The sequence below is a fragment of the Xenopus tropicalis genome, chromosome 9, assembly GCF_000004195.4.
Source record: "Xenopus tropicalis strain Nigerian chromosome 9, UCB_Xtro_10.0, whole genome shotgun sequence".
Classification (NCBI taxonomy): domain Eukaryota; kingdom Metazoa; phylum Chordata; class Amphibia; order Anura; family Pipidae; genus Xenopus; species Xenopus tropicalis.
Genome location: NC_030685.2, coordinates 4,316,313 through 4,343,265, shown reverse-complemented (window position 1 = coordinate 4,343,265; position 26,953 = coordinate 4,316,313). Strand labels below are relative to the sequence as shown.

General features: G+C 49.1%; 2 protein-coding genes across 2 annotated transcripts; one reads left to right on the top strand and one right to left on the bottom strand.

The window, feature by feature from the left end:
- LOC101734394 lies at window positions 1–26,953 on the top strand. The gene is made up of 18 exons (XM_031893320.1): window positions 1–240; window positions 1,662–1,855; window positions 1,966–2,103; window positions 2,201–2,330; window positions 2,668–3,942; window positions 9,041–9,168; window positions 9,247–10,017; window positions 14,323–14,391; window positions 15,427–16,524; window positions 19,471–19,515; window positions 19,626–19,763; window positions 19,861–19,993; window positions 20,231–21,288; window positions 24,256–24,288; window positions 24,858–24,974; window positions 25,085–25,222; window positions 25,320–25,446; window positions 25,650–26,953. Exons 2-18 carry the CDS (start codon window positions 1,739–1,741, stop codon window positions 26,915–26,917), a joined length of 6,783 nt encoding a protein of 2,260 aa, XP_031749180.1. The 5' UTR covers window positions 1–240; window positions 1,662–1,738; the 3' UTR covers window positions 26,918–26,953.
- On the bottom strand, window positions 8,834–13,282 carry LOC116407549 (oocyte zinc finger protein XlCOF7.1-like). The gene is made up of 5 exons (XM_031892991.1): window positions 13,140–13,282; window positions 12,673–12,826; window positions 12,425–12,562; window positions 12,195–12,327; window positions 8,834–11,180 (listed from the first exon to the last, which is right to left on the bottom strand). Exons 2-5 carry the CDS (start codon window positions 12,787–12,789, stop codon window positions 8,863–8,865), a joined length of 2,706 nt encoding a protein of 901 aa, XP_031748851.1. The 5' UTR covers window positions 12,790–12,826; window positions 13,140–13,282; the 3' UTR covers window positions 8,834–8,862.

Here is a 26,953-nt window from a genome sequence, read left to right as displayed (position 1 = left end):
TGTCCTGCGGCCAATCACTGTGCGGAACTGCGGCTGTGGCGGTCCGCCTTCTCCTTTGCTCTTCTAACCAATCGCGCTGCTTCGTCCATTGCTTTCTCTTCAGCCAATCACTGAATACTTCCGCCATGCTGCCAAATACTGGGCATTCCTGCATTTATTGTGTTCCCTCCACTCGCTAATCCGTCCCTGTTCTACGGAACAACCATAGGGAGTCTGAATAGTGCGGAACAGCGGTATCTGGTCAGTGTGTCCCCTCTCCCCCCGATATACTGAGCCCATATGTGCTGCTAAATCCCCTGCTGCCTCCCTTATTCCTACCTTGTGTGGCACCGACCGACCGCCATTTACCCCCCTCACTCTCCTGTACTATGGGCTGTGTGTGTGGCACTGGGGTTACTCCTGCTGGGAGCTGTGGGACTGGGGGTCGGTGGGAGCTGTGAGACTGGGGGTCGGTGGGAGCTGTGGGACTGGGGGTCGGTGGGAGCTGTGGGACTGGGGGTCGGTGGGAGCTGTGGGACTGGGGGTCGGTGGGACTGGGGGTCGGTGGGAGCTGTGGGACTGGGGGTCGGTGGGAGCTGTGGGACTGGGGGTCGGTGGGACTGGGGTTACTCCTGCTGGGAGCTGTGGGACTGGGGCGGTGGAGCTGTGGGACTGGGGGTCGGTGGGAGCTGTGGGACTGGGGGTCGGTGGGACTGGGGGTCGGTGGGAGCTGTGGGACTGGGGGTCGGTGGGACTGGGGTCGGTGGGAGCTGTGGGACTGGGGGGCGGTGGGACTGGGGGTCGGTGGGAGCTGTGGGACTGGGGGTCGGTGGGAGCTGTGGGACTGGGGGTCGGTGGGAGCTGTGGGACTGGGGGTCGGTGGGACTGGGGGTCGGTGGGAGCTGTGGGACTGGGGGTCGGTGGGACTGGGGGTCGGTGGGAGCTGTGGGACTGGGGGTCGGTGGGACTGGGGGTCGGTGGGACTGGGGGTCGGTGGGAGCTGTGGGACTGGGGGTCGGTGGGACTGGGGGTCGGTGGGAGCTGTGGGACTGGGGGTCGGTGGGACTGGGGGTCGGTGGGACTGGGGGTCGGCGGGAGCTGTGGGACTGGGGTCGGCGGAGCTGTGGGACTGGGGGTCGGCGGGAGCTGTGGGACTGGGGGTCGGCGGGAGCTGTGGGACTGGGGGTCGGCGGAGCTGTGGGACTGGGGGTCGGTGGGACTGGGGGTCGGCGGGAGCTGTGGGACTGGGGGTCGGTGGGACTGGGGGTCGGTGGGAGCTGTGGGACTGGGGGTCGGTGGGACTGGGGGTCGGTGGGACTGGGGGTCGGTGGGAGCTGTGGGTCGGTGGGAGCTGTGGGACTGGGGGTCGGTGGGACTGGGGGTCGGTGGGACTGGGGGTCGGTGGGAGCTGTGGGACTGGGGGTCGGTGGGAGCTGTGGGACTGGGGGTCGGTGGGACTGGGGGTCGGCGGGAGCTGGGGTCGGTGGGAGCTGTGGGACTGGGGGTCGGTGGGACTGGGGGTCGGTGGGAGCTGTGGGACTGGGGGTCGGTGGGACTGGGGGTCGGTGGGACTGGGGGTCGGTGGGAGCTGTGGGACTGGGGGTCGGTGGGAGCTGTGGGACTGGGGGTCGGTGTCCAATTCTGTAATCTTCTTTAATAGGAACTAATATAATTATTTACAGCATGCAGTTAATTCACCAGTATCTACATCGTTTAATTCCAGGGGCACTTCCAGGCCCCTCCCTCCCACAAGGAGCCAATGGGAATGTGGGAGGAAGCGAGTGACCCAGTGATGGGGAAGAAGGATAAAAATGAGGAGCGGAAGGAGAGAATCCTGAATCTCACACTGGAGATTATCTATCTGCTGACTGGAGAGGTGAGGGGGGCACTGTGAGTGGCACAGTGAGAAGAGACTGTCTGTCTGTACAAAGGGGGTCTCTCTGCTGCGTTACACACTCATCATTCTCTCTCCCTCTCAATACATAGGGCTACGTCATCCCTAAGAAGAAGAGCCCAACTGTGGGTTTGGGGGCCCTGCATGCCCCTGGCTCCGTCATACAGAAGGAAAATGACAAGAAGATCCTGGAACTCATCTCCAACATCATCCAGCTGCTGACTGGAGAGGTGGGTGCGGCCCCCCAATCCCCCCTTATTGTTTAGTAACAGTGTATGATAATCCCTTTCTCTGGCTGGGGGATGACTGTAACATTGTGTGTGCCAGGTTGCCATAAGGTGTGAGGATGTTTCCATCTATTTTTCCTTGGAGGAGTGGGAGTATATAAAAGGAAACAAGGCCCTTTACAAGGAAGGGATAAAGGAGGAGGAGGAGCCCCAGCAGCTCCGCCCACTCGGTGAGTAATGACCAACTGCATCAATGGACAAAGGCTGTATAAGTAAAAATATCAGATAATTACTTTAAATTAGGAGCTGAGAATTGTGCCCATTGGTCAGTTTTTATAACATATTAAACGTTTCTCCTATTTCCCATGATACCATGTAACCCACCCGCAAGCTATCCTGGAGTAACGTGATACAGTTTGTGCATATATTTTGGGTATAGAGGCTGAAAGTGTAAGACTCGGTCCCTTAGAATAATAGTATAACATCCATCTCGTGATTGTTGCCTCTTTACATAAATTTTTTTCTTTTCTCTGTGCACAAACTTAAATCCAAATCATTTTATTCCAGGTGGGGAATGTGATGTTACAAGGGAGATTCCAGCTGATCTGGGAGGAACATTATGTTATAATAATGAGCCAAGCAAGATTGGGGCTGAAGGGGCAGATTTTTGTGCCGACGGAAATCTCACAAACCCAGACATTTCTCCAGCGGAACAGCCCCCACCGGCCAATGGGATTAAAGAGGAGGCGGCTTCATGGGAAGGGAGAAACCAATCAGATTGCAGCATTAATCCCCTTACAGAACAGATACAGGAAACAGACACACCTACTCCTATCATGGGGTGCAGCCCAAGTAAAGTGTTGGATAAATATATATCTGTGGTTATTAAAGAGGAACCAGATTCATCTGAGGAGGAAGAGACAGAGGGGGTGGAAACTCCCAACCTAAATCACAGCAGCCCTGTCAAGGCAATGACAGAGGAGGCAGCTTCATGGGAAGGGGGAAACCAATCAGATTGCAGCATTAATCCCCTTACAGAACAGATACAGGGAACAGACACACCTACTCCTATCATGGGGCGGAGCCTGAATAATCTTCCTGATTTACGAATCATTGCGATCACTCAGCCAATACTGGGGACGTACATTTCTGCTCCTATGATAGGCTGCGGCCTAAACATGAATTTACCTGCTGGTTATGTAGCAAACACTCTGAATAAAGAGCAGGCCTCATGGGAAGGGGGGAACCCGTTGGATTACAGAATCATTGCAATGCCAGGACCGGTACCGGCTGCAGCCGTTAATGATAACAAACACACTGAGCCCCCCGTACAGGGGAAGTTACGCTGCGCCGTATGCAATAAGCTGTTTGCCAGTAAGATAACGCTCGCTCGCCATCAGATAGTGCACACAGGGGAGAAGCCGTATTCCTGCTCCGACTGTGGGCGGCGGTTTCCGCGCGTCACCTCCCTGCAGGTGCACCAGAGAACTCACACGGGGGAGAAACCGTTCACTTGCAGCGAATGTGGGAAATCCTTTGCCATCCCGCAGCATCTGAACGAGCACCGCCGGACTCACACAGGGGAGAAACCCTTCTCATGTTCCGACTGCGGAAAATGTTTCGCCCACCGCTCCTCCCTCAATAAACACCTCACCGTTCACAACAAGGAGAAGCCGCACGTGTGTGGGGATTGTGGGAAGTGTTTCTCACACCTGTATCTGCTGAGGTTGCACCGCAGGACTCACACGGGGGAGAAGCCGTACTCGTGCTCCGACTGCGGCAAACGTTTCGCCCATCGCTCCTCCCTCACTGACCACCAACGGTCTCACGCGGGGGGGAAGCGCTGAGCCAACATGGAGGGAAGCTGGACCGATGTCAGCTGGCACAATGCACATTGCTCGACTGCTAAAGAAAAGCACTGATTTCACAAGGGTGAAAAAACGATGAGTCGGGTCTGGTGTGCCGGCTGCAGTGCAATACGTATAACGACTGGGCTGCTCTGAGTGGCCATTCAGTACAGAGCTCTGGGGCGCCTTAAGCCCCTCCTTGTGCCTCGTGTATGATGGATTCAGGCTGAGGCGCAGGGTGTTTCCCATATGGAGAGTCTAATTAAAGAAGAACTAAACCCTAAGAATTCTACTGAACCTATTGCACCAGCCTAAAGGTTCAGCATCTCCTATAAGTATTGATCCAGGCCTTCAAACTTGTCACAGGAGCTCCCCATCTTGGAAAGTGTCAGTGACACACACATGCTCAGTGGGCTCCGGGCAGCTGTTGGGAAGCTGAGCTTAGGGGTCACTGCTAATTATCAAGCAGAAATAAGGTTTGCCTGTTATATATGCTATTGCTGCAAGGCTTATTATTAAAGTCTGACGCTAATTGCACTGAGTAATTAGCTGTATTAATTGGTAATCAGCCTTATATTGTGACATTTATATTGTATATATACAGTATATTGGGACACTTAGTCTATACAGTATATTGGGACATTTATATTTTATATATACAGTATATTGGGACACTTAGTCTATACAGTATATAGGGACATTTACAGTATATTGTATATATACAGTATATTGGGACATTTATATTTTATATATACAGTATAAAGGGACACTTAGTCTATACAGTATATAGGGACATTTACAGTATATTGTATATATACAGTATATTGGGACACTTAGTCTATACAGTATATAGGGACATTTACAGTATATTGTATATATACAGTATATTGGGACACTTAGTCTATACAGTATATTGGGACATTTATAGTCTGTCTATACAGTATATTGGTACATTTATATTCTATATATACAGTATAGTGTGAGTGGGTCCCTAAGCTCAGGTAAGTGACAGCAGCACAGAGTATATGCAGGGAATCAGCAGAAAAGAAGATGGGGGGCTACTGGGGCATAGATCTTCCCTGCTAGGGGGCTAAGGGTTCCTTGGGCGGGTACAGAATATATAATATTTATGCCCTACTTTAGTGAGGCTTTAGTTCTCCTTTAAAGGCGCCTGTGACTGGGTTGGGGCTTAATAACTCACTAAATAACGCGGTCATTTCAATAAATAAAAGTATTTCTGTTTCTCTGTGTTCCCTCCCTAAGAATGAATTAGTTTTTGGCTGACAATGGAGACTTTAAGGGATGTGCATGTCGGTATCTATGGGCCGTGCATGTACTGGCCACTCTGGGATGGGGCCGAATGCCTGGGAGTTGGCACTTTGTTAAAGGGGTGGTTCACCTTTTAAGTTTTTAACTTTTATGTATGTTATAGAACAGCTACTTTGCAATTGGTTTCCATTCCACAAGGTTAAATGGCAGGGGGAATTATTTGCTGTGTAACAGGGTCATTTAGAGATAAACAGCCCCATAAATATCATGGCAGGGTCCCTTTATCTTCCTATGCAGCCCCTCTCCTATTCATATTGATGTCTCTCATCCAAACCAGCACCCACCTGTGATTATAGTCATTAAGCACAGCCCACAGGCTGACACTCGGGCACCCCGGCCTGGGGTAGTATTCCAATAGCCCCTCGCTGCCATCTTGTGTCCTGCAGTTGGAAATAGAAGGCTCTACCCTAGTGGCTGTATATTGTGTTTGCAGATACCATTGTGTATTATTTGTGCGGCCTGAGCAGTGGGTGCCATGCCGGGGGGTGAGTAAGGGAACAGCTAATAATCCCGTGTTGGAATTCCTTATACTTATTGCCCCAAGCAAGGAAAAAAAAGAATGACCCCCCTTAATGATGGACAGGGCCGGATTTCTGTTTTGGGCGCCCCGAGGCCGCCCCTGTCGGTTGCCCCCTCCCCACCCGTGCGCATGCGCGAAAGTGCGCCCCCCCCCCCAGTACGCATGCGCGAAAGCCCCCCCCCCCCCCCCCCAGTGGGGAGAGGTCCCGAATGCTCCGTTTGGAAGCCAAATTTAATTTTTTTTCTGCGGCGGGGCGGCCGCCCTAGGCCCGGGTCTTTGTGGCCTCTCCACAAATCCGGGCCTGATGATGGAATCTTTTTTTTTTTTTCCTGGATTCCTGTATCTGCAACAGGGAAACCCAGAGGGAAGGGTAGTCACTAATTGTAGCCAGAAATAGTTGGCCGGCCATCGTGCCCGAGGTTTGGGAACCTGAGGTATATACGCTAGTGCCACAGAAGCTTACAGTTGGGGCGTGTCATTCTGATCATGTGTCCTATAGTCCCACCCCCAGGTCACATGTGTCCTAAAGTCCCACCCCCAGGTCACATGTGCCATCTCTATCAATTGCCCCTCCCCTTCTCACTGATACCAGTCTGTATGAACTACAGACTGAACTGAATTCCTGCCAATCCCCCCTCTTATTAGCCCTCCCTATGCCCCTTACTATCACCCCATGTGATTATAACCCCCTTTTTATCATCCACCTACATTAGGGTGAGTTAATTCCATACCGTTTCCCTTTTTTGCAACTCTCTACACGGATTATTCCACCATAACTATAATAGTGATTGTAAAGCAACCCCGGTTGCCAGCAGGGACAGCGCACAGTATTCCCAGCGCTCTCACTTACACACACAGCGCTATTATCGCATCATTGCTTCCGGGGGCGCTAGGTGTGGCTCTAAAGAGGCGGTACAGAGAGAGAAGTGTGAATGGATAGAGATGTTCAGAGGGGCGTGACAGCGATTGGCTGAAAGAGAAATAGGGGCGGTATGAGTAGGGTACAGTTTGTAAACAGTGAGTTAAAGAAGACATATCCTATAAAAATGATGAATGTACCAGGGAATTATACTCCTCTAGATATAGAAGGATTGTGCTTAAAGTTGTGTTTCTGACTGATTTATTGAGAAATTCCCCCAAAACCCCACTAGCCCCTCCCATCTGTGCCACTTCCTGCTGGCTGAATTCTCTGGATGAGCTGGGGAGCCGGCGGCCCTCCGTACCCTGCACTGTAGGATAGGAACCAATCAGCAGCTAGGCTGACCTGATAGGGAACTGAAGCCTGTCTGTGCTTGTGTGAGTGCAGGGCTGTGATTGGCTCTCCCCCTCCTACTGTGCTTCTGGCAGGGACCGTTAGGACACGCCCACCCCTCATGTGAAACCCAGACAGGGACCTGAGAGGATCTATAGGGAGCTCCAATAAAGGGGCCATTGTTACAGATAGGGTTAATGTTTAGCCCAAAGGGAAACCAGCACCGGATCTTATTCATAATTGCCTACAAAATTACCTTTTTTTCCCATTTATCCAATATGTCTCCTTTAAGGAATGACACAGTGACGAGGCAGGTGCTGAAGAGTCCATTGTATGTGGGAGATATAGCGGCAGTGATAGTGATTATGGCTGAGGGAACCCTGAGCAGAACTATGTGTGCGGATATCTCTGTCTCTTTCCCCTCAGTGAGACACGTAATTCATTGCTAGGCGGAGTGGCGGGACCGCAGCGCTTCACAACTGGCAATAATGGGGCATAGATGGGGAGGAGTAGGGTGTGTTATAGCGACATCTAACGGCAGGGAGTGGAAGTGCAGGTGAGGTTTCTCCTGGGATGTAGTTGTACAGTAACAGAACCCACAGGTCTGTTTGGGATGGTGCTGGCAGCGAGTTGCTCCTCCCATGCCCAGTTAGGCCCCTCCCACATCCAGTACTTCATGTCCCCCACCTGTCCACTCAGATCATTTAGCCACCCCTTATGTCTCCAGCAGTGAATTTCATTAGATAGGTGAGCCACCCTACAGATGGGAAGGGCCTCTGGCCCGGTGCCTTCCTCTCAGAGCATGGCTAACAAGCCATTATGTAGGAGTAGCCAGCAGCACATTAGAGCTATAATAGCTGCCCCAGCAGCAAAGGCCAGTCAGGCTAGTTAGTGAGGGTAGTGTCAGCATTAGGGGAGCTGATGGGCCAAGGCTTTATGTTACCCTTGGGGTAACTGGATATAACGGGGCCATGGCACAGCTGGGGGTACTGCTTATGCCTATCAGCAGCTAGGCTGACCTGATAGGGAACTGAAGCCTGTCTGTGCTTGAGTGAGTGCAGGGCTGTGATTGGCTCTCCCCCTCCTACTGTGCTTCTGGCAGGGACCGTTAGGACACGCCCACCCCTCATGTGAAACCCAGACAGGGACCTGAGAGGATCTATAGGGAGCTCCAATAAAGGGGCCATTGTTACAGATAGGGTTAATGTTTAGCCCAAAGGGAAACCAGCACCGGATATTATTCATAATTGCCTACAGGGTTAGGGTTTTCCCATTTATGCAATATGTCTCCTTTAAACACTGTAAATGATTTTTGTCTGTAACTGTATACTAATGTCCCAATCTGTCAGGTCTGGATTAAGAGTCAAAATAGTCCCTGGCATTCAGGGTTGGGCAGGGCTTCCACCCCCAGGGGCCCCCCGCCCATCCTCCCCTAAGTGCGCGTAGGTTAAACTTACTTTCAGAGTGTCAGGGGAGGGAGGCTGGCAAATCGGGGGAGCGCCTTTAGGGATCAGGTCAGGGCCCACAAGGGCCAAGGCCCACTGGGTTTTTTCCTGGTGCCCCACCCGCCCAGTCTGACCCTGCTGGCATTCTAAATACAGAGGCCAAAATAGCCCCCCCCCCAACCCAACAAATAGGGGACGGTCTATGGCATCTTACAGCAGCCCCTCTGGCATTTACAAGACCCACAGTCCAGGCCTGGGTCTGTATTATGAGCCAATAAACACACTGCTTATACCTGGTATTTTAGGTTTTACTTTGCCTTTAAATAAAGTAGACTCAAGGTAACATAAAGGGAAAATCGTTTCGCTCATTTATTTAAGAATATGCTTTCCCGCCTCCGAGTGAGTTCTCTGATGGGCGATAAGGGTTGCGCGCCTGGTAAAGAACTTCCCACACTCAGTGCAAGCGAAGGGTTTCTCTGCCTTGTGCACCGTCAGATGCACGTCCAGATGTGTGCGCCGTTTAAACAGTTTCCCGCACTCGGGGCAGGAGAACGGCCTCTCCTCCGAGTGAATGAGGAGATGTCTGTTGAGCTGGGAATTGTCTATGAAACACTTGGCGCATTCAGGACAAGAAAACGGTCTCACTCCCGTGTGGATTTTGCGATGGCGGAGGAGGTAGGTGCGGTTTATAAAACACTTCCCGCATTCAGAGCAGGTGAATGGTTTCTCCCCCGTGTGAATCCTTTGGTGCAGGACATATCTCGTATACTGCGCAAAACACTTGCCGCACTCAGGGCAGGAATACGGCTTTGCGCCCACGTGACTCTGGCAGTGTTTAGTAAAGGAGGAGCTTTGCGTGAAGGACTTGCCACACTCACGACAGGAGTACGGCTTTATACCCACGTGGGTCTGGTAATGCTTCACAAAGCCCGAGCGCTGCGAGAAGGATTTCCCGCACTCAGTGCAAGCGAAGGGTTTCTCCGCCTTGTGCACCGACAGATGCACGTCCAGATGTGTGCGCCGTTTAAACAGTTTCCCGCACTCGGGGCAGGAGAACGGCCTCTCCTCCGAGTGAATGAGGAGATGTCTGTTGAGCTGGGAGTTGTTTATGAAACACTTGGCGCATTCGGGACAAGAAAACGGTCTCACTCCCGTGTGGATTTTGCGATGGCGGAGGAGGTAGGCGCGGTTTATAAAACACTTCCCGCATTCAGAGCAGGTGAATGGTTTCTCCCCCGTGTGAATCCTTTGGTGCAGGACATATCTCGTATACTGCGCAAAACACTTGCCGCACTCAGGGCAGGAATACGGCTTTACACCCATGTGACTCTGGCAGTGTTTAGTAAAGGAGGAGCTTTGCATGAAGGACTTCCCACACTCGCGGCAGGAGTACGGCTTTATACCCGCGTGGGTCTGGTAATGCTTCACAAAGCCCGAGCGCTGCGAGAAGGATTTCCCACATTCGTTACAGGAAAACGGTTTCTCTTTGGTGTGAATTCTCTGATGCCTGACGAGCTTCGAGCGGTAAGTGAAAGATTTGCCGCAGTCAGAGCAGGAGTATGGCCTATTGCCGCTGTGGCTCCTGTAGTGTTCGCCCAGGCTGGAGCGACTGGTGAAACGCTTCCCGCACGTGGAGCAAGGATACGGCTTCTCTCCGGTGTGAATCCTCTCGTGCGCGACCAGGCTTTCCTTCCGACTGAAACCCTTGTGGCACACAGAGCAGCAGAAATAGGCTTGGGAGGGCTGAATTGGAGAGAAAGGGGGTTGTGTGGATTTCTTACCAAACCTACCGAATCTGCTGAGCCCCATTCCCAACAAGCTGTTATGTAGGCGGTACTCCATCATACCCATAGTTCCATTGCTTCCATCAGTCTGTTCTGCCAGTGAATTAAAGCTCAAGTCAGAATGGTTTTCCCCTTCCTCTTTGATGTCACCTGATACACACAGTGCTGGGAAGCTGCTACTCAGGCTCCATCTCAGCAAAGGGCTGGATGTGTCAGTTCCCTGTATCTGTTCTGTGAATGGATTCAATCTGTAATCTGATTGGTTTCCCCCTTCACATGGAGCTGAATTTCCCGATATATAATCCTCTGCCGAGCTGTTATTCAGGCTGCACCCCATGATAGGAGTAGGCGTGTCTGTTCCCTGTATCTGTTCTGTAAGGGGATTAATGCTGCAATCTGATTGGTTTCCCCCTTCCCATGAAGCCACCTCCTCTTTTATAACATCTGATATATAATCGTCTGCTGAGCTGTTATTCAGGCTGTACCCCATGATAGGAGTTGGTGTGTCTGTTCCCTGTATCTGTTTTGTAAGGGGATTAATGCTGCAATCTGATTGGGTTTCCCCTTCCCATGAAGCCACCTCCTCTTTTATAACATCTGATATATAATCCTCTGCCGAGCTGTTATTCAGGCTGCACCCCATGATAGGAGTAGGCGTGTCTGTTCCCTGTATCTGTTCTGTAAGGGGATTAATGCTGCAATCTGATTGGTTTCCCTCTTTACACAAGTCAGACTCCTCTTCTGCCATTTGCTGTTTGGTTGGACAAGGTCCCTTTGTTCCGAGACTTCTGTGCTGAAACAAAATGGATTCTTTGGCAACGGCAATGTCTGGCTCATTATTATTATTACATAGTGTTGATGGCTGATTAGCATTAACATCGGTCTTGTCTTCATAGTCACAATCTGGGAAAGAAGCAGGGACATTTATTCTTATATCTGTAAATAGATTTATCAAACTAGTATTGATACACGCAGAGAAATTATCCCACTTTATTACTATTATTAAAGGAGACATATAGGATAAACAAAAAGATCTCTAACCCTGTAGGCAATTATGAATAATATCCGGTGCTGGTTTCCCTTTGGGCTAAACATTAAAGGAGACATATTGGATAAATGGGGAGCAACGCTAATTTTGTAGGCAATTATGAATAATATCCGGTGCTGGTTTCCCTTTGTGCTAAAAATAAATTCTCTCTGTAAAAATGGCCCCTTTATTGGAGCTCCCTATAGATCCTCTCACTTCTCCCTCCAGTGTGAAATGGAGAGTGGGCGTGTCCTAACGGTCCCTGCCAGATACACAGTAGGAGGGGGAGAGCCAATCACAGCCCTGCACTCACACAAGCACAGAGAGGCTTCAGTTCCCTATCAGGTCAGCCTAGCTGCTGATTGGTTCCTATCCTACAGTGCAGGGTATGGAGGGCCGCCGGCTCCCCAGCTCATCCAGAGAATTCAGCCAGCAGGAAGTGGCACAGATGGGCGGGGCTAGTGGGGGTTTTGTGGAATTTCTCAAAAAATCAGTCAGAAACACAACTTTTTAAGCACAATCCTTCTATATCTAGAGGAGTATAATTCCCTGGTACATTCATCATTTTTATAGGATATGTCTCCTTTAACCCTATCTGTAACAATGGCCCCTTTATTGGAGCTCCCTATAGATCCTCTCACTTCTCTGTCCTAGTTTGAAATGAAGAGTGGGCGTGTCCTAACGGTCCCTGCCAGAAGCACAGTAGGAGGGGGAGAGCCAATCACAGCCCTGCACTCACACAAGCACAGACAGGCTTCAGTTCCCTATCAGGTCAGCCTAGCTGCTAATACACTGATACAGTCCCCACCCAACAGGATTTTCATGCCTGTTTGATATCAGTAAGTCATTCAGTAAGTTCTGATATTTGGAGCCCTGCACCCATTACTCACCCAGTGGGCGGAGCTGCTGGGGCTCCTCCTCCTCCTCCTTTATCCCTTCCCTGTAAAGGGCCTTGTTTCCTTTTATATACTCCCACTCCTCCAAGGAAAAATAGATGGAAACATCCTCACACCTTATGGCAACCTGGCACACACAATGTTACAGTCATCCCCCAGCCAGAGAAAGGGATTATCATACACTGTTACTAAACAATAAGGGGGGATTGGGGGGCCGCACCCACCTCTCCAGTCAGCAGCTGGATGATGTTGGAGATGAGTTCCAGGATCTTCTTGTCATTTTCCTTCTGTATGACGGAGCCAGGGGCATGCAGGGCCCCCAAACCCACAGTTGGGCTCTTCTTCTTAGGGATGACGTAGCCCTATGTATTGAGAGGGAGAGAGAATGATGAGTGTGTAACGCAGCAGAGAGACCCCCTTTGTACAGACAGACAGTCTCTTCTCACTGTGCCACTCACAGTGCCCCCCTCACCTCTCCAGTCAGCAGATAGATAATCTCCAGTGTGAGATTCAGGATTCTCTCCTTCCGCTCCTCATTTTTATCCTTCTTCCCCATCACTGGGTCACTCGCTTCCTCCCACATTCCCATTGGCTCCTTGTGGGAGGGGCCAATCTTCAGGAACTTCCTGTAATTAAAGGGATACACACAAACCTATGAGATTGAGGCGCCCGTAGCAATATAACTAATAACTGGTTCAGTATTACTTACAATAAAAAGAGATTTGATTCCCCAGACACTGCACCAAGCAATATAAATAGCTTTCTGTATTAAGGTGCCATTACAGCTGTGAGCCAGGGAAGACCTGGAGTCACTTGGCTACAACTCTAGCTCCCCAGTGCTATAGAGGCAGCCAGGAGCATTCTGGGAGTTGTAGTTCAGAGACTAGGGAGCGGTAGCACAGACAGACAGATAGGGTAAGGCAGCTCTTTGCTACTCACACTGCTGATGAAAAATAGATACAGAGCTCGTACTGCCCCTGCCCGACTGTATCTGCCCCACAAAGGAAGGGGATTTATTGAGTCTGTTTCGCTGTTTTCCCTGTGGGAACCAAGACGCGATAAAAGTGACGTCACTGGGGGAGGGGCCATGTTCCTATAGGCCTGTATCGCCGTCCGTCACCTCCTCCTGTCAGACCGCAGTCACATGACTAACACGCCCCCTCAGGAATCCCGGAAGTGCTGCGCTGAGCCCACAGCCCTGTGAGAGGGGCAGATACAGTCGGGCAGGGGCAGTACGAGCTCTGTATCTATTTTCCATCAGCAGTGTGAGTAGCAAAGAGCTGCCTTACCCTATCTGCCTGTCTGTGCTACCGCTCCCTAGTCTCTGAACTACAACTCCCAGAATGCTCCTGGCTGCCTCTATAGCACTGGGGAGCTAGAGTTGTAGCCAAGTGACTCCAGGTCTTCCCTGGCTCACAGCTGTAATGGCACCTTAATACAGAAAGCTATTTATATTGCTTGGTGCAGTGTCTGGGGAATCAAATCTCTTTTTATTGTAAGTAATACTGAACCAGTTATTAGTTATATTGCTACGGGCGCCTCAATCTCATAGGTTTGTGTGTATCCCTTTAATTACAGGAAGTTCCTGAAGATTGGCCCCTCCCACAAGGAGCCAATGGGAATGTGGGAGGAAGCGAGTGACCCAGTGATGGGGAAGAAGGATAAAAATGAGGAGCGGAAGGAGAGAATCCTGAATCTCACACTGGAGATTATCTATCTGCTGACTGGAGAGGTGAGGGGGGCACTGTGAGTGGCACAGTGAGAAGAGACTGTCTGTCTGTACAAAGGGGGTCTCTCTGCTGCGTTACACACTCATCATTCTCTCTCCCTCTCAATACATAGGGCTACGTCATCCCTAAGAAGAAGAGCCCAACTGTGGGTTTGGGGGCCCTGCATGCCCCTGGCTCCGTCATACAGAAGGAAAATGACAAGAAGATCCTGGAACTCATCTCCAACATCATCCAGCTGCTGACTGGAGAGGTGGGTGCGGCCCCCCAATCCCCCCTTATTGTTTAGTAACAGTGTATGATAATCCCTTTCTCTGGCTGGGGGATGACTGTAACATTGTGTGTGCCAGGTTGCCATAAGGTGTGAGGATGTTTCCATCTATTTTTCCTTGCAGGAGTCAGAGAATCTGAATAAAGACAGTGCCAAAATCACAGAAGGGATAAAGGTGGAGGAGGAGGAGCCTGTGCAGCTCTGCCCACTGGGTGAGTAATGGTTGCTTTCTTTCATTTGCAAAACATAGAATCTATGCAGGATATTTAGTCTTTTTTGGATGCACAGGGAAGATGTCAGTTAGGGCACCTACAGGTATTTATACCCATTTAATCACTCGCGGTACAGGTACCCAGGTTACAGATCTGTAAGAGTTGCCTCCATGCTGTGTTGGGATGGGTTGATATCCCAAAAAATCCAAACTATGTGCTTCCTTTCCAACAAACAAAAAGGAATGTCATTCTAAGCAGATTTCCAAGATACAAAAATTAAAAGAATGTCACTGGTCCTGAAACAACGTTACATGCCGACTGATCTAACCTGATTAAAGACCTAGAGGAAAACTGACTCCTGTTACGTTGTTGTAAGAGTCAGACTTGAAGAGCAGAAAGGGATGGACACATAACTATAAACCAACTGAAGCTGTTAATGCAAAAAGTACATTTGAGGGTGGAAAAGCCCTTTAACCCTTTTACTACCAAAAGAATATTGCTTTTTATTTGTAATTGCAAACTGTTTTTTGTGAAGTTTAATGGCAGGTTTACCCCAAGGAACAAAACATTTTTGGAAAGTGCATGTTCTAACGAATCCAAAATGGGTAAATCGGTCTTTCCAATCCTTTCTATATTAAATTCTGTAAGTGTTTGTGTGAGTGAGAACTGTAAGGGTTAAACACCCCCACACTGCCCAAACAATACATGGGTGTGTCTGTAAAGTGTGTGAGTTTTTCTTCTCTCCAATATTATTAAACATTGTTTGCCAGATGCTTCTTTTTCAGATCGGCCATTAATAACAGTCTCTATCCTTCCCTTTAGCAGCCTGTGAATATAAAGATGGGAGCGATGTTACAGCACATACGGAAGCAACTTTATGTTGTAATAATGATGGGAATCTCACAAACCCTGATGTTTCGCCAGCGGAACAGCCCCCACCGGCCAATGGGATTAAAGAGGAGGGGGCTTCATGGGAAGGGGGAAACCAATCAGATTGCAGCATTAATCCCCTTACAGAACAGATACAGGGAACAGACACACCTACTCCTATCATGGGGTGCAGCCTGAATAACAGCTCGGCAGAGGATTATATAATAGATTCTATTAAAGAAGAATCGTGTTTGTACGAAGAAGGAAACCATCGTGATTACACTATTATTACACTTACAGAACAGATACAGGAAACAGATACACTGACTCCTACCATGGAACTCAACCTGTATAAAAGTTTGTCTGGTAATTATATATCAAATGGAATAAAAGAAGAAGCGGCTTCATGGGAAGGGGGAAACCAATCAGATTGCAGCATTAATCCCCTTACAGAACAGATACAGGGAACAGACACGCCTACTCCTATCATGGGATACAACTTAACAAACAGCTTGTTGGAAACAAACTTTATGAGAAACAGTATGAATTCACATTATGGCAGAGCGCCCCCCCTGCAGGTGAGGTACGGCAGTGCAGGGTACAATGGAAGTGACAGCAGCAAGAGACTGCTCGCTGAGCATGAAAATGCCGACAAAGAAGAGAAACCATTCACTTGTCCTGAATGTGGGAAACGGTTTACACATCTCTGTGATCTCAAGAGACATCTGAAGATCCACTCGGGGGTAAAACTGCACTCTTGTTCCGACTGTGGGAGGCGCTTCACACACCGCTCGCACCTCGTCGTGCATCAGAGAACTCACACGGGGGAGAGGCCGTTCGCTTGTTCCGAATGCGGGAAATGTTTTGCAGATCATTCGGCTCTCAATGTGCATCACCGGATTCATACCGGCACCAAGCCGTACGGCTGCCCCGAGTGCCACAAACGCTTCATACACCGGTCCCAGCTCTCCGCGCATCAGAGGGTTCACACAGGGGAGAGAACTCACTCTTGTTCCGAGTGCGGCAAATGGTTCTCGCGGATGGCGCACCTACGGAGGCACCAACGGACCCACACGGGGGAGAAGCCATACTTTTGTTCCGAATGTGGCAAAAGCTTCATGCACGGCTCTGATCTAAAGCGCCATCAGAATATCCACACGGGGGTGAAACCCTTCCTATGTCCCGAGTGCGGCCAGTGTTTCTCTTACCGTACACAACTTACTGTACATCAGAAAATTCACCGGTAACGGCCCCATCGCTCATCGACAACTTTGTAACATATAAAATAACGAGCTCTGTTTGCTTTCAGTGTTTGGTAAGTTTGTCTGACATTCTCAGAAAGCAAAATAAATACCGGGCAGGGTGGGGCCCACAATCTCCCACTAATTTCTCTCTGCTTTGCTTTTCCTTCTTATTGTTTACAGTATAAATGTACAGGTTTCCAGATTTTATAAACGTGTTGCTGGAAGGCTCCACAAGTGAGAATAATGGGGGGAAAACAAGAAAAGCAAAATAATACAGTGCAGTGTTCTTAAAAATATCCACCCTTGTGTCAGGGAATATCGATCCAAAGAATAAGATGTTAAAGGAAACATATTGGATAAAGGAAAACCCCTAACCCTGTAGGCAATTATGAATAATATCCGGTGCTGGTTTCCCTTTGGGCTAAACATTAACCCTATCTGTAACAATGGCCCCTTTATTGGAGCTCCCTATAGATCCTCTCAGGTCCCTGTCTGGGTTTCACATGAGGGGTGGGCGTGGCCTAACGGTCCCTGCCAGAAGCACAGTAGGAGGGGGAGAGCCAATCACAGCCCTGCAGTCACACAAGCACAGACAGGCTTCAGTTCCCTATCAGGTCAGCCTAGCTGCTGATTGGTTCCTATCCTACAGTGCAGGGTACGGAGGGCCGCCGGCTCCCCAGCTCATCCAGAGAATTCAGCCAGCAGGAAGTGGCACAGATGGGCGGGGCTAGTGGGGTTTGGGGGAATTTCCCAATAAATCAGCCTAGAACATAAGTTGTTTAAGCACAATCCTTCTATATCTAGAGGAGTATAATTCCCTGGTACATTCATAATTTTTATAGGATACTGTATGTCTCCTTTAGCTGAGTTCAGTTGGAGATATTGCACTAACCGGCAGATCTGAGCTTAGTGAACTATTGTGAAATTTGGGGAAATTTTCAGCAGCAGCACAAAAGGCAACTTGAGTTTTGTAAAAAAAAATTCTATATTAACATAATATGAATTATTTTGGGCGCTGACAGGGGGAAGCAGAGCTGGCAAGTGTCCCGGATTAACTGGGAGTCTCACAAAAAATCCCGGTCCCCCCTCGGTCTCCCCAGTAGGTTTAAATTCTCCTGAATACTCGCTGCTCTGTATGTATAACTTTATTTATAAAGCGCCACAAGGGTACGCAGCGCTGTACAGTCTTACAGAATACACAATTACACACAGGGAGGACAAGTGATATAATAAATACAATAAATACATATATATATATATAAGTGCCATGTGGTATGAGACACAGTAGGAAGGAGGTCCCTGCCCCGTAGAGCTTACAATCTAAGTGCAGTGATCATTCCATAATGTGATGTGTATTCTGTATTCTGCACAGTGGCATCACATTACACAGGCAGTGACATCACATTATGCATGCAGTGACATCACATTATGCATGCGGTGACAATACATTACACATGCCCATAGGCTCTGATGCATTGGGGAGGACGTCGGATGGGGGACCCTGGGGGGAGTTAGGGGTGCGATCGGTGGGAGCCCCAGTGGGCCCTGCAACCCCCAGTCCGACCATGTTGGCACCGCCTTGCACGTGCAGTAATTTTCCCTTGGAAGACTGCAGGGGTTGGCAGCTGTGGGGAAGATAGTTAATTGCTTTAGGAAAGTACCATGTTTAGGGAAGGGGTAACATGGAGGATTTGGTGACTCTGTTCCCTATAACAGGTTACAGGATATTACAGCGCAGAGAGGGGACCAAGGGTCTGGGAGTGATGGAGGCAGCAGGGGATAGAGTGACCAGATCATGTGAAAATTCAGGGACACGTATAGAAAATCCATCTAGAAGGGCTGTGCAATCAGTGCAGCCTTGCAACATGTATTTATTAGATTCATCCCTGGATTTTCAAGTGCTCTGGTCGCCATAATTGCAGCAGCACCATACACTGAGCCTGTAATGTGCAGGATGATGTAGTAGAACTAAAAGAATCAGTAATGCCCAGCCTGTACCGTCACTAAGGGACCAGGTACCAGATTTGGCTATATTGGCTTATTCATAGAAACACTGGAGAGTCAGTAGCATCCTGGGCAGCTCTGCCCTGTTAGACTACAATTCCCAGAATACCTGAAGGAAATGCGTTTTATCACATGAGGTATAACAGCCAATTAATGCAGCGTCTGTATCTGCAGCAAACTAGTTTGCTATATTTGTATACGTTGGGGCTGAAAAAAGGAACTTGCCCTCACTCCCTAACTCACAATCCCTCCCCCCATACTTATTAACCAACCCCCTTCTTCTGCTCCATCCCCGCCTCACCTCCAGCCAGTAAGGAAGTGAACCCCGCCCACTTTCTCTCTGAGCCAATGAGTGAGCTTGTTCCGCCCCTCCTGCACAGCTACAGGCAGCACAACACTTCTTCCCCCGGGAAACAGAACTGGGAAGCAAAAGCGGGTAAGTGAGGCACTGAGGCTTGTGAGAAACTTAACTCTAGTGCGTCTGTTTGATTGTAAGCTCACTGGGGCAGGGACCTTAGATTGTAAGCTCACTGGGGCAGGGACCTTAGATTGTAAGCTCACTGGGGCAGGGACCTTAGATTGTAAGCTCACTGGGGCAGGGACCTTAGATTGTAAGCTCACTGGGGCAGGGACCTTAGATTGTAAGCTCACTGGGGCAGGGACCTTAGATTGTAAGCTCACTGGGGCAGGGACCTTAGATTGTAAGCTCACTGGGGCAGGGGCTGATGGGAATAATATATAATTGTATATATATATGTAGATAGATATATAATGGTAATTGTTTTGGGGGATATTGCTGGGAATAATCCCCTATAGAAATGTGTAAGTGCTTAATTCCACTTCCAGGCCCCTCCCTCCCACAAGGAGCCAATGGGAATGTGGGAGGAAGCGAGTGACCCAGTGATGGGGAAGAAGGATAAAAATGAGGAGCGGAAGGAGAGAATCCTGAATCTCACACTGGAGATTATCTATCTGCTGACTGGAGAGGTGAGGGGGGCACTGTGAGTGGCACAGTGAGAAGAGACTGTCTGTCTGTACAAAGGGGGTCTCTCTGCTGCGTTACACACTCATCATTCTCTCTCCCTCTCAATACATAGGGCTACGTCATCCCTAAGAAGAAGAGCCCAACTGTGGGTTTGGGGGCCCTGCATGCCCCTGGCTCCGTCATACAGAAGGAAAATGACAAGAAGATCCTGGAACTCATCTCCAACATCATCCAGCTGCTGACTGGAGAGGTGGGTGCGGCCCCCCAATCCCCCCTTATTGTTTAGTAACAGTGTATGATAATCCCTTTCTCTGGCTGGGGGATGACTGTAACATTGTGTGTGCCAGGTTGCCATAAGGTGTGAGGATGTTTCCATCTATTTTTCCTTGGAGGAGTGGGAGTATATAAAAGGAAACAAGGCCCTTTACAGGGAAGGGATAAAGGAGGAGGAGGAGGAGCCCCAGCAGCTCCGCCCACTGGGTGAGTCCAATATGAGCACACATATATAGATATATCTGCTTATACATGATTATGAAAAGGAATGTAGTAAGTTGCCCCATTACCTCTTTAAGCTTTGTCCTATACATCAACGGTAATTTAATTTATTAAAAATCACTTATAATATTTCAGTTTCTTTATGACAAATATGTAAATAAAAGTGTTTAGAAGTGAAATGTTTGTGTTACCGTTCCCTTAATGCACCTGTATCTTTGCCAGGTTACTATGAAGAGAATGGGGATGATCTCCAGGTTACGTTATGTCGTAAAATTCATCCCAGCAAGATTGTGGCTCGAGAAGGTGATTTTGTTCAAAATGGAAATCTCACAAACCCTGAAATTTCTGCAGCGGAACAGCCCCCACCGGCCAATGGGATTAAAGAGGAGGCGGCTTCATGTGAGAGGGGAAACCAATCAGATTGCAACATTAATCCCCTTACAGAGCAGATACAGGGAACAGACACACCTACTCCTATCATGGGGTGCAGCCTAGATAGCAGCTCAGCAGTTAATTATGTATCAAATGATGTGAAGGAGGAGTTAATTTCTTCATGGGAAGGGGGAAACCAATCAGACTGCAGCATTAATCCCCTTACAGAACAGATACAGGGAACAGACACACCTACTCCTATCATGGAATACAATTTAACAAACAGCTTGTCGGAAACAGACTTCATAAAAAACAGTAAAACTTCCCATCACCGCAGATTGCTCCCCCTACAGGTGAGGTTCGGCAGCGCAGGGTTCCACAGGAGCTACAGCACTAAGGACAAGGAAGAGAAACCATTTCCATGCCCCGAGTGTGGGAAACGTTTCACCCATCCCTATGCCGTCAAGAAACACCAGAGAAACCACTCAGGGGTAAAACCGCACTCTTGTTCCGAGTGTGGGAAGCGCTTTGCCCACCGCTCGCACCTCATCGTGCACCAGAGAAGCCACACGGGGGAGAGGCCGTTCTCTTGTTCCGAATGCGGGAAATGGTTTGCGCGGACGACGCACCTGAGGCGTCACCAAAAGACTCACACAGGGGAGAAACCATTTCCATGTTCCGAGTGCGGCAAATGGTTTGCGCGGATGACGCACCTGAGGCGACACCAGCAGATTCACACAGGGGAGAAGCCATACTTTTGTTCTGAATGCGGCAAAAAATTTCTGCGCGGCTCTGATCTAAAGCGCCACGAGACAGTGCACATGAGGGCAAAGCCCTTTCTCTGTTCTGAGTGCGGCCAGTGTTTCCCGTACCATTCACACCTGAAACTGCATCGGAAAATTCACCAGTAACGATCCTTTCCCTCAGCTTTGTAACATATCAAACACCGAGCTCTGTGTTTGGTAAGTTTTTCTGACATTCTTAGAAAGCAAAATAAATATGGTGGGCCCACAACCTCCCGACCCACAGATTTCTCTCTGCTTTGCTTTTCCTTTATACTATGAAAATGTACAGGTTATTGGCTCCTCGCACAATTGGCCCTAGTGAGTGTGAATGTGGTTGGGACCTTAGATTGTAAGCTCACAGGGGCATGTGTGTTGACAAGACCCATAGGAAGCGGCCTTAGTGCTGGCTGTTACCTACCCTTTAAAGTAAACTCAGTCAAATCCACACTGATCATTGGCTAGTTCAAGGCAACAACCCTGACCCAGCAACCTCCATGGAACATGTGACAAAACTTTTCTGGTCCAGGGTCGGACTGGGGCACCGGGCAAAAACCAGGTGGGCCCCGGTGGCCCAGACCCGATCCCTGTCAACGCTCCCCCGGCCTCCGGTGTCCCTCCCTTGACGTGTTGAAAATAAGTTTCACTTACGCGCGCTCAGCGGAGGACGTTGCATGGGTGCCCCTAGGGGGGGTTAGGGAGGGAGCAGCAGGGGCCCCTTTGGGGGGTGTGGTGGGGACATCTTGTGGCGTGCCAGGCCCCTGGAGCAGCAGCTCTGGTGGCCCTGCTTCTCCCAGTCCGACCCTGTTCTGGTTTGTTCTAGTCAGTCACGTAAGGGAAGATGAACTGCAGCTCCCTATCAGGTCTGCTGCGCTGCTTGATTGGCTGCAGTTAGAGGGCTGGGAGTTGCTGGCTGTCAGGAACAGTGTGAATAACTGCAGGAAGTGGATGTATAACTTGTATTATATACTGCTACTGGTATAAACAGTGATGTACATTTTTTACATTAAAGTTACAAAGATTAAGTGCCATATTATGAGAGACAAAGGAAGATCCCTGCCCCACAGAGCTTACATTCTATATGGGTGGGTAACTTACAGGTATGATTAAGAAGATCCACATGGGGGTAAAACCATTCTCTCGCCCTGAGTGTGGGAAGTGATTTACTCGTGGCTCAAACCTGATAGAACTTTAGAAGATTCACACAAATTCCCTCTGATCTGAATGTGGGAAATGTTTTATCCAGAGCTCGACCCTTGTGGTGCCTCAGATACACACAGGGGAGAAGCCGTAGGCATGGCCATTATGTGGGAAATTTTTACTCACAGCTTACTGTATATGTGTGTGTATGTGGGGGGGTGTATATATGTATGCGTGCGTGTGTGTGTATGTGGGGCGGGGGTGTGTATGTATTCGTGGGTGTGTGTGGGTAGGTGTGTGTGTATATGTGTGTAGGGTTGGGTGGATGTGTAACTTTATTTATGTGCACCAGAGAATGCATGAATAATTTGTCTTAAATTCCACACAATTAAAGCATATTCCACAACACAGAAAATAAATAAAAACTTACCTTATGTAACCAGGGAGGCCTGTGGGGATGGCACAGCCAGAGGCTCTAGTCATTATCCCGCCCAGCCCTTACCCTCCCAGCATCCCCCCGGGGTTATGTGAGGGGTACAGGCACTTTATAACTTTACAACAAGTGCGAACATTTTACTCCATTATATATGTGGCTGGATGCTGTGATGTTTTTGTTTATTGCATCTATCACTTTTTTTATTTTTGAATACTTCATCAAGTACTTCCCAACTTATTTTGCTTGCCATAACCATGCCCCCTTCTGCCCCTTCATGTGCAAACATGCCCATTGTTAACCCAATCCTGACCAGTCCCTGTCTTTTTTCCTGCAAAGCTGCCGGCCACACAGGTGTGGGGGCTCTCACTGCCAGCCAGGAACCCAAGTTATGAGGCATTTACAGAGCCATGAATCATTTGTGCCTCTTTATAAACCCAAAGGTACTAAAGTAAATTTATTCTAACGGCAATACATAAGTGATTTTATTCCTAATGGCCCTGTCTTTCAGCGCAACATTGCCTTGAGTTTAGTAATGTTTCCTTGGCAACTACTACAATTCCCAGATTGCACCATTACAGGAAAGGAGTGTCAGTGTCACCTGATGAATGACAGCCAATGAGGGCACTGTGTGTCTTGGTATTTGTGGCGATCTGTATATTGAGGTAGAACTACCCACACTGCGTTACCAGGCCAGGCTGGCTGTGGCTGCTATAACTTTGGGGTTACACATTTGTGGAATGACGGGTGTACGGAAACAAAGCTGTCAGTAGTTAGTACGCTCGCAACTGCAGGTCAGTAACAGTGGAATCACTGACACTATGAGGTTTGGTTAGCAGGGCACTCTGGCTACTATTGGTTGATTTAACCCGCCTACTTCCCTCTTAGCCAATGAGTGAGTTTGTCCCGCCCCTCCTGCACAGCTATAGGCAACTTCAGCCCTTCTCCTGGAAAACAGAGCTGGGAAGCAGGAGCGGGTCAGTGAGGGATGGGGAGGCTTTACTCATACTATTAGGTTCGGTTGGCAGGGTGCTAATGTCTGGAGCTGTGTTATACACAGTGAAAACAGGAGACAGTATGAATGGAACAGGCGGTCATTCCTGGGTTCTAGCTTTCAGCAGCCCCTGGCAGCTTGTGGGAGTTATAGTTCAACAGAAATAGAGGGAGGGGGTAGGGCTGGGCGATATACAGTTTACTACCGCATACCGGTGTTTTTTTTTTTTTTAAAACTATATTCATTTTTCAGATACCGCAATACCGGGGTGTCAGGGTACTCACCCGTGCGGCCCGGTCTTGCGCACGTCCCGTTGTCCGCGGGACGTTACGCACGCGCATCCAGGTGGGCGTGCGTCAAAGCGCACGTACATGTCAAAGCGTGCACGTCCATGACGCGCTGACGGCGCCGGTTCGTGGGGGGTATTTAAAGCTACCAAACGCCTCCTCCTGTGCTATGTTGTCTGCGGCCTTGCCTGGGAAACTAAGCCTGCCTGATGTACCTTACGACTTTCTGTTGCCGATCCTTCGCTTGCCCGACTCTGATTTTCAATACTGCAGTAATTATTTTCTAATTTATTAGGAAATGGGGTTAACACCTAATCATGCATGGAAAAAAAAATACCGTCAAATAACATGACACCGATATAATTTTGAAAAATACCGTGATATAAATTGTTGGTCATACCGCCCAGCTCTAGGAGGGGGGCTGGAGAGTGTTGGATAAGGGGGGCTCTGCCTGTATATCTACCTACATTCTCCAGTTACCCTCTCTGCAAATACTTTCTTTAGCAGTCAGGAGAATAGTGATACTGCGTGCGCATCTGTAGGCACCTGGGGGCTGAGAAGAACCATTGGGGGGGAGTTGTCAGATACTGTTTTGTGCAGTGCACATCTCCTATAGATTAGTGTTGTAGTCCTGATACAGATGTCCTCTGGTTCTCCTACGCAATCACCACTAAAACTTTCCTTCCTCTGGGAACATTTTATGAACCTTCTGTCTTATTCATTCTCTATTACCATTCCCTATCCTCCCATACACACATCCCCCATCCCCTCAGCCCTCTGCATTTCTACCCTCATTGTGCTTGTTTCACCCACCTATTCTCATTGTTTCTTTCTCTCCAAGAAGCCAATGGGAATCTCAGAGGAACCAAGTGACACCGTGATCGAGGATAAAAATGAGGAGCGGAAGGAGAGAATCCTGAATCTCACACTGGAGATTATCTATCTGCTGACTGGAGAGGTGAGGGGGGCACTGTGAGTGGCACAGTGAGAAGAGACTGTCTGTCTGTACAAAGGGGGTCTCTCTGCTGCGTTACACACTCATCATTCTCTCTCCCTCTCAATACATAGGGCTACGTCATCCCTAAGAAGAAGAGCCCAACTGTGGGTTTGGGGGCCCTGCATGCCCCTGGCTCCGTCATACAGAAGGAAAATGACAAGAAGATCCTGGAACTCATCTCCAACATCATCCAGCTGCTGACTGGAGAGGTGGGTGCGGCCCCCCAATCCCCCCTTATTGTTTAGTAACAGTGTATGATAATCCCTTTCTCTGGCTGGGGGATGACTGTAACATTGTGTGTGCCAGGTTGCCATAAGGTGTGAGGATGTTTCCATCTATTTTTCCTTGGAGGAGTGGGAGTATATAAAAGGAAACAAGGCCCTTTACAGGGAAGAGATAAAGGAGGAGGAGCCCCAGCAGCTCCGCCCACTGGGTGAGTAATGGGCACAGGGAAAAAAACATTAGAACCCCGTGTGTAACGGAACTTATATGTGACTGTTCATCCTGTATCAGAGCCTGTCGGGGTGACAGTTCCTGCGCTGCTGCTCCTTCTATTCCTGCATTCCCTGACACAATGAATCCCTACATATATGTATAAAATGTGATAATGATTTCTCATGCTTGTACCTCTGCCAGACGGGGAATATGAAGATAAGAGAGAGATTCCAGCTGATCTGGGAGGAACATTATGTTATAATAATGAGCCAAGCAAGATTGGGGCTGAAGGAGCAGATTTTTGTGCTGACGGAAATCTCACAAACCCTGAAATTTATCCAGTGGAACAGCCCCCACCGGCCAATGGGATTAAAGAGGAATTGGAAGGGGAAAACCATTCAGGTTTCAGGTTGTCAGTTAATTATTTATCCGTTGTTATTAAAGAGGAGACGGCTTCATGGGAAGAGGGAAACCAATCAGATTGCATCATTAATCCCCTTACAGAACAGATACAGGGAGCAGACACACCTACTCCTATGATGGGATGGGACATCATTGATAACTTGTTGGAGGCAGAGTGTAGAGAAAATTGTGAAAACACTAAGAAATGTGCATTTTTATCAAACGAGAGAGCACTCGCGTTGCCCCTTGTGTACGACTCCACTGAGGGTCTTAATGACTTTGCCGAGAATTACAGAATTCACATGGGGCAGAAATCGCACTCTTGTTCTGAGTGTGGGAAACGTTTCACGCGCCGCTCAAACCTTAAAATCCACCAGAGAACTCACACGGGGGAGAAACCATTTACCTGCAGTGAATGCGGCGGGTGCTTCTTCCACCGGTCCGACCTGGCTGACCACCAGAGAACCCACACCGGGGAGAAACTGCACTCTTGTCCTGAATGCGGGAAATGTTTTGTCCGTCCCTCCGAACTGAACATCCATCAGAGAATCCACACCGGCGAGAAGCCGTACTCGTGTTCCGAATGCGCCAAATGTTTCACGCATCGCTGTGATCTGACTCAGCACCAGAGAATTCATACCGGGGAGAAACCGTACTTTTGTTCGGACTGTGGGAAACGCTTTACGCAGCACTCGCACCTAAACGTGCACAAGAAAATCCATTCTGGGGAGAAAACCTTCTCTTGTTCCGAATGCGGGAGGTGTTTCACGCATCACTCGCGCCTTAAGATTCACCAGAAAATCCACTCGGGGGATAAGCCGTATTCGTGCCCCGAATGTGGCAAATGTTTCACGCAACGCTTCAACTTCACCGAACACCAGAAAATCCACCGAGGGGAGAAGCCATTCTCCTGCGCCGAGTGCGGGAAATGCTTCACGCAACGCTCGAACCTTAACGTGCACCGGAGAACTCACACAGGGGAGAAACCCTTCCTGTGCTTTCAGTGTGGGAAACGCTACACGAGCCTGAAGAACCTCAGTCACCACCAGAGAATCCACTCATGCTGATTCAATAAAAGATCTTACGTTATTCTTGCCCCTTTC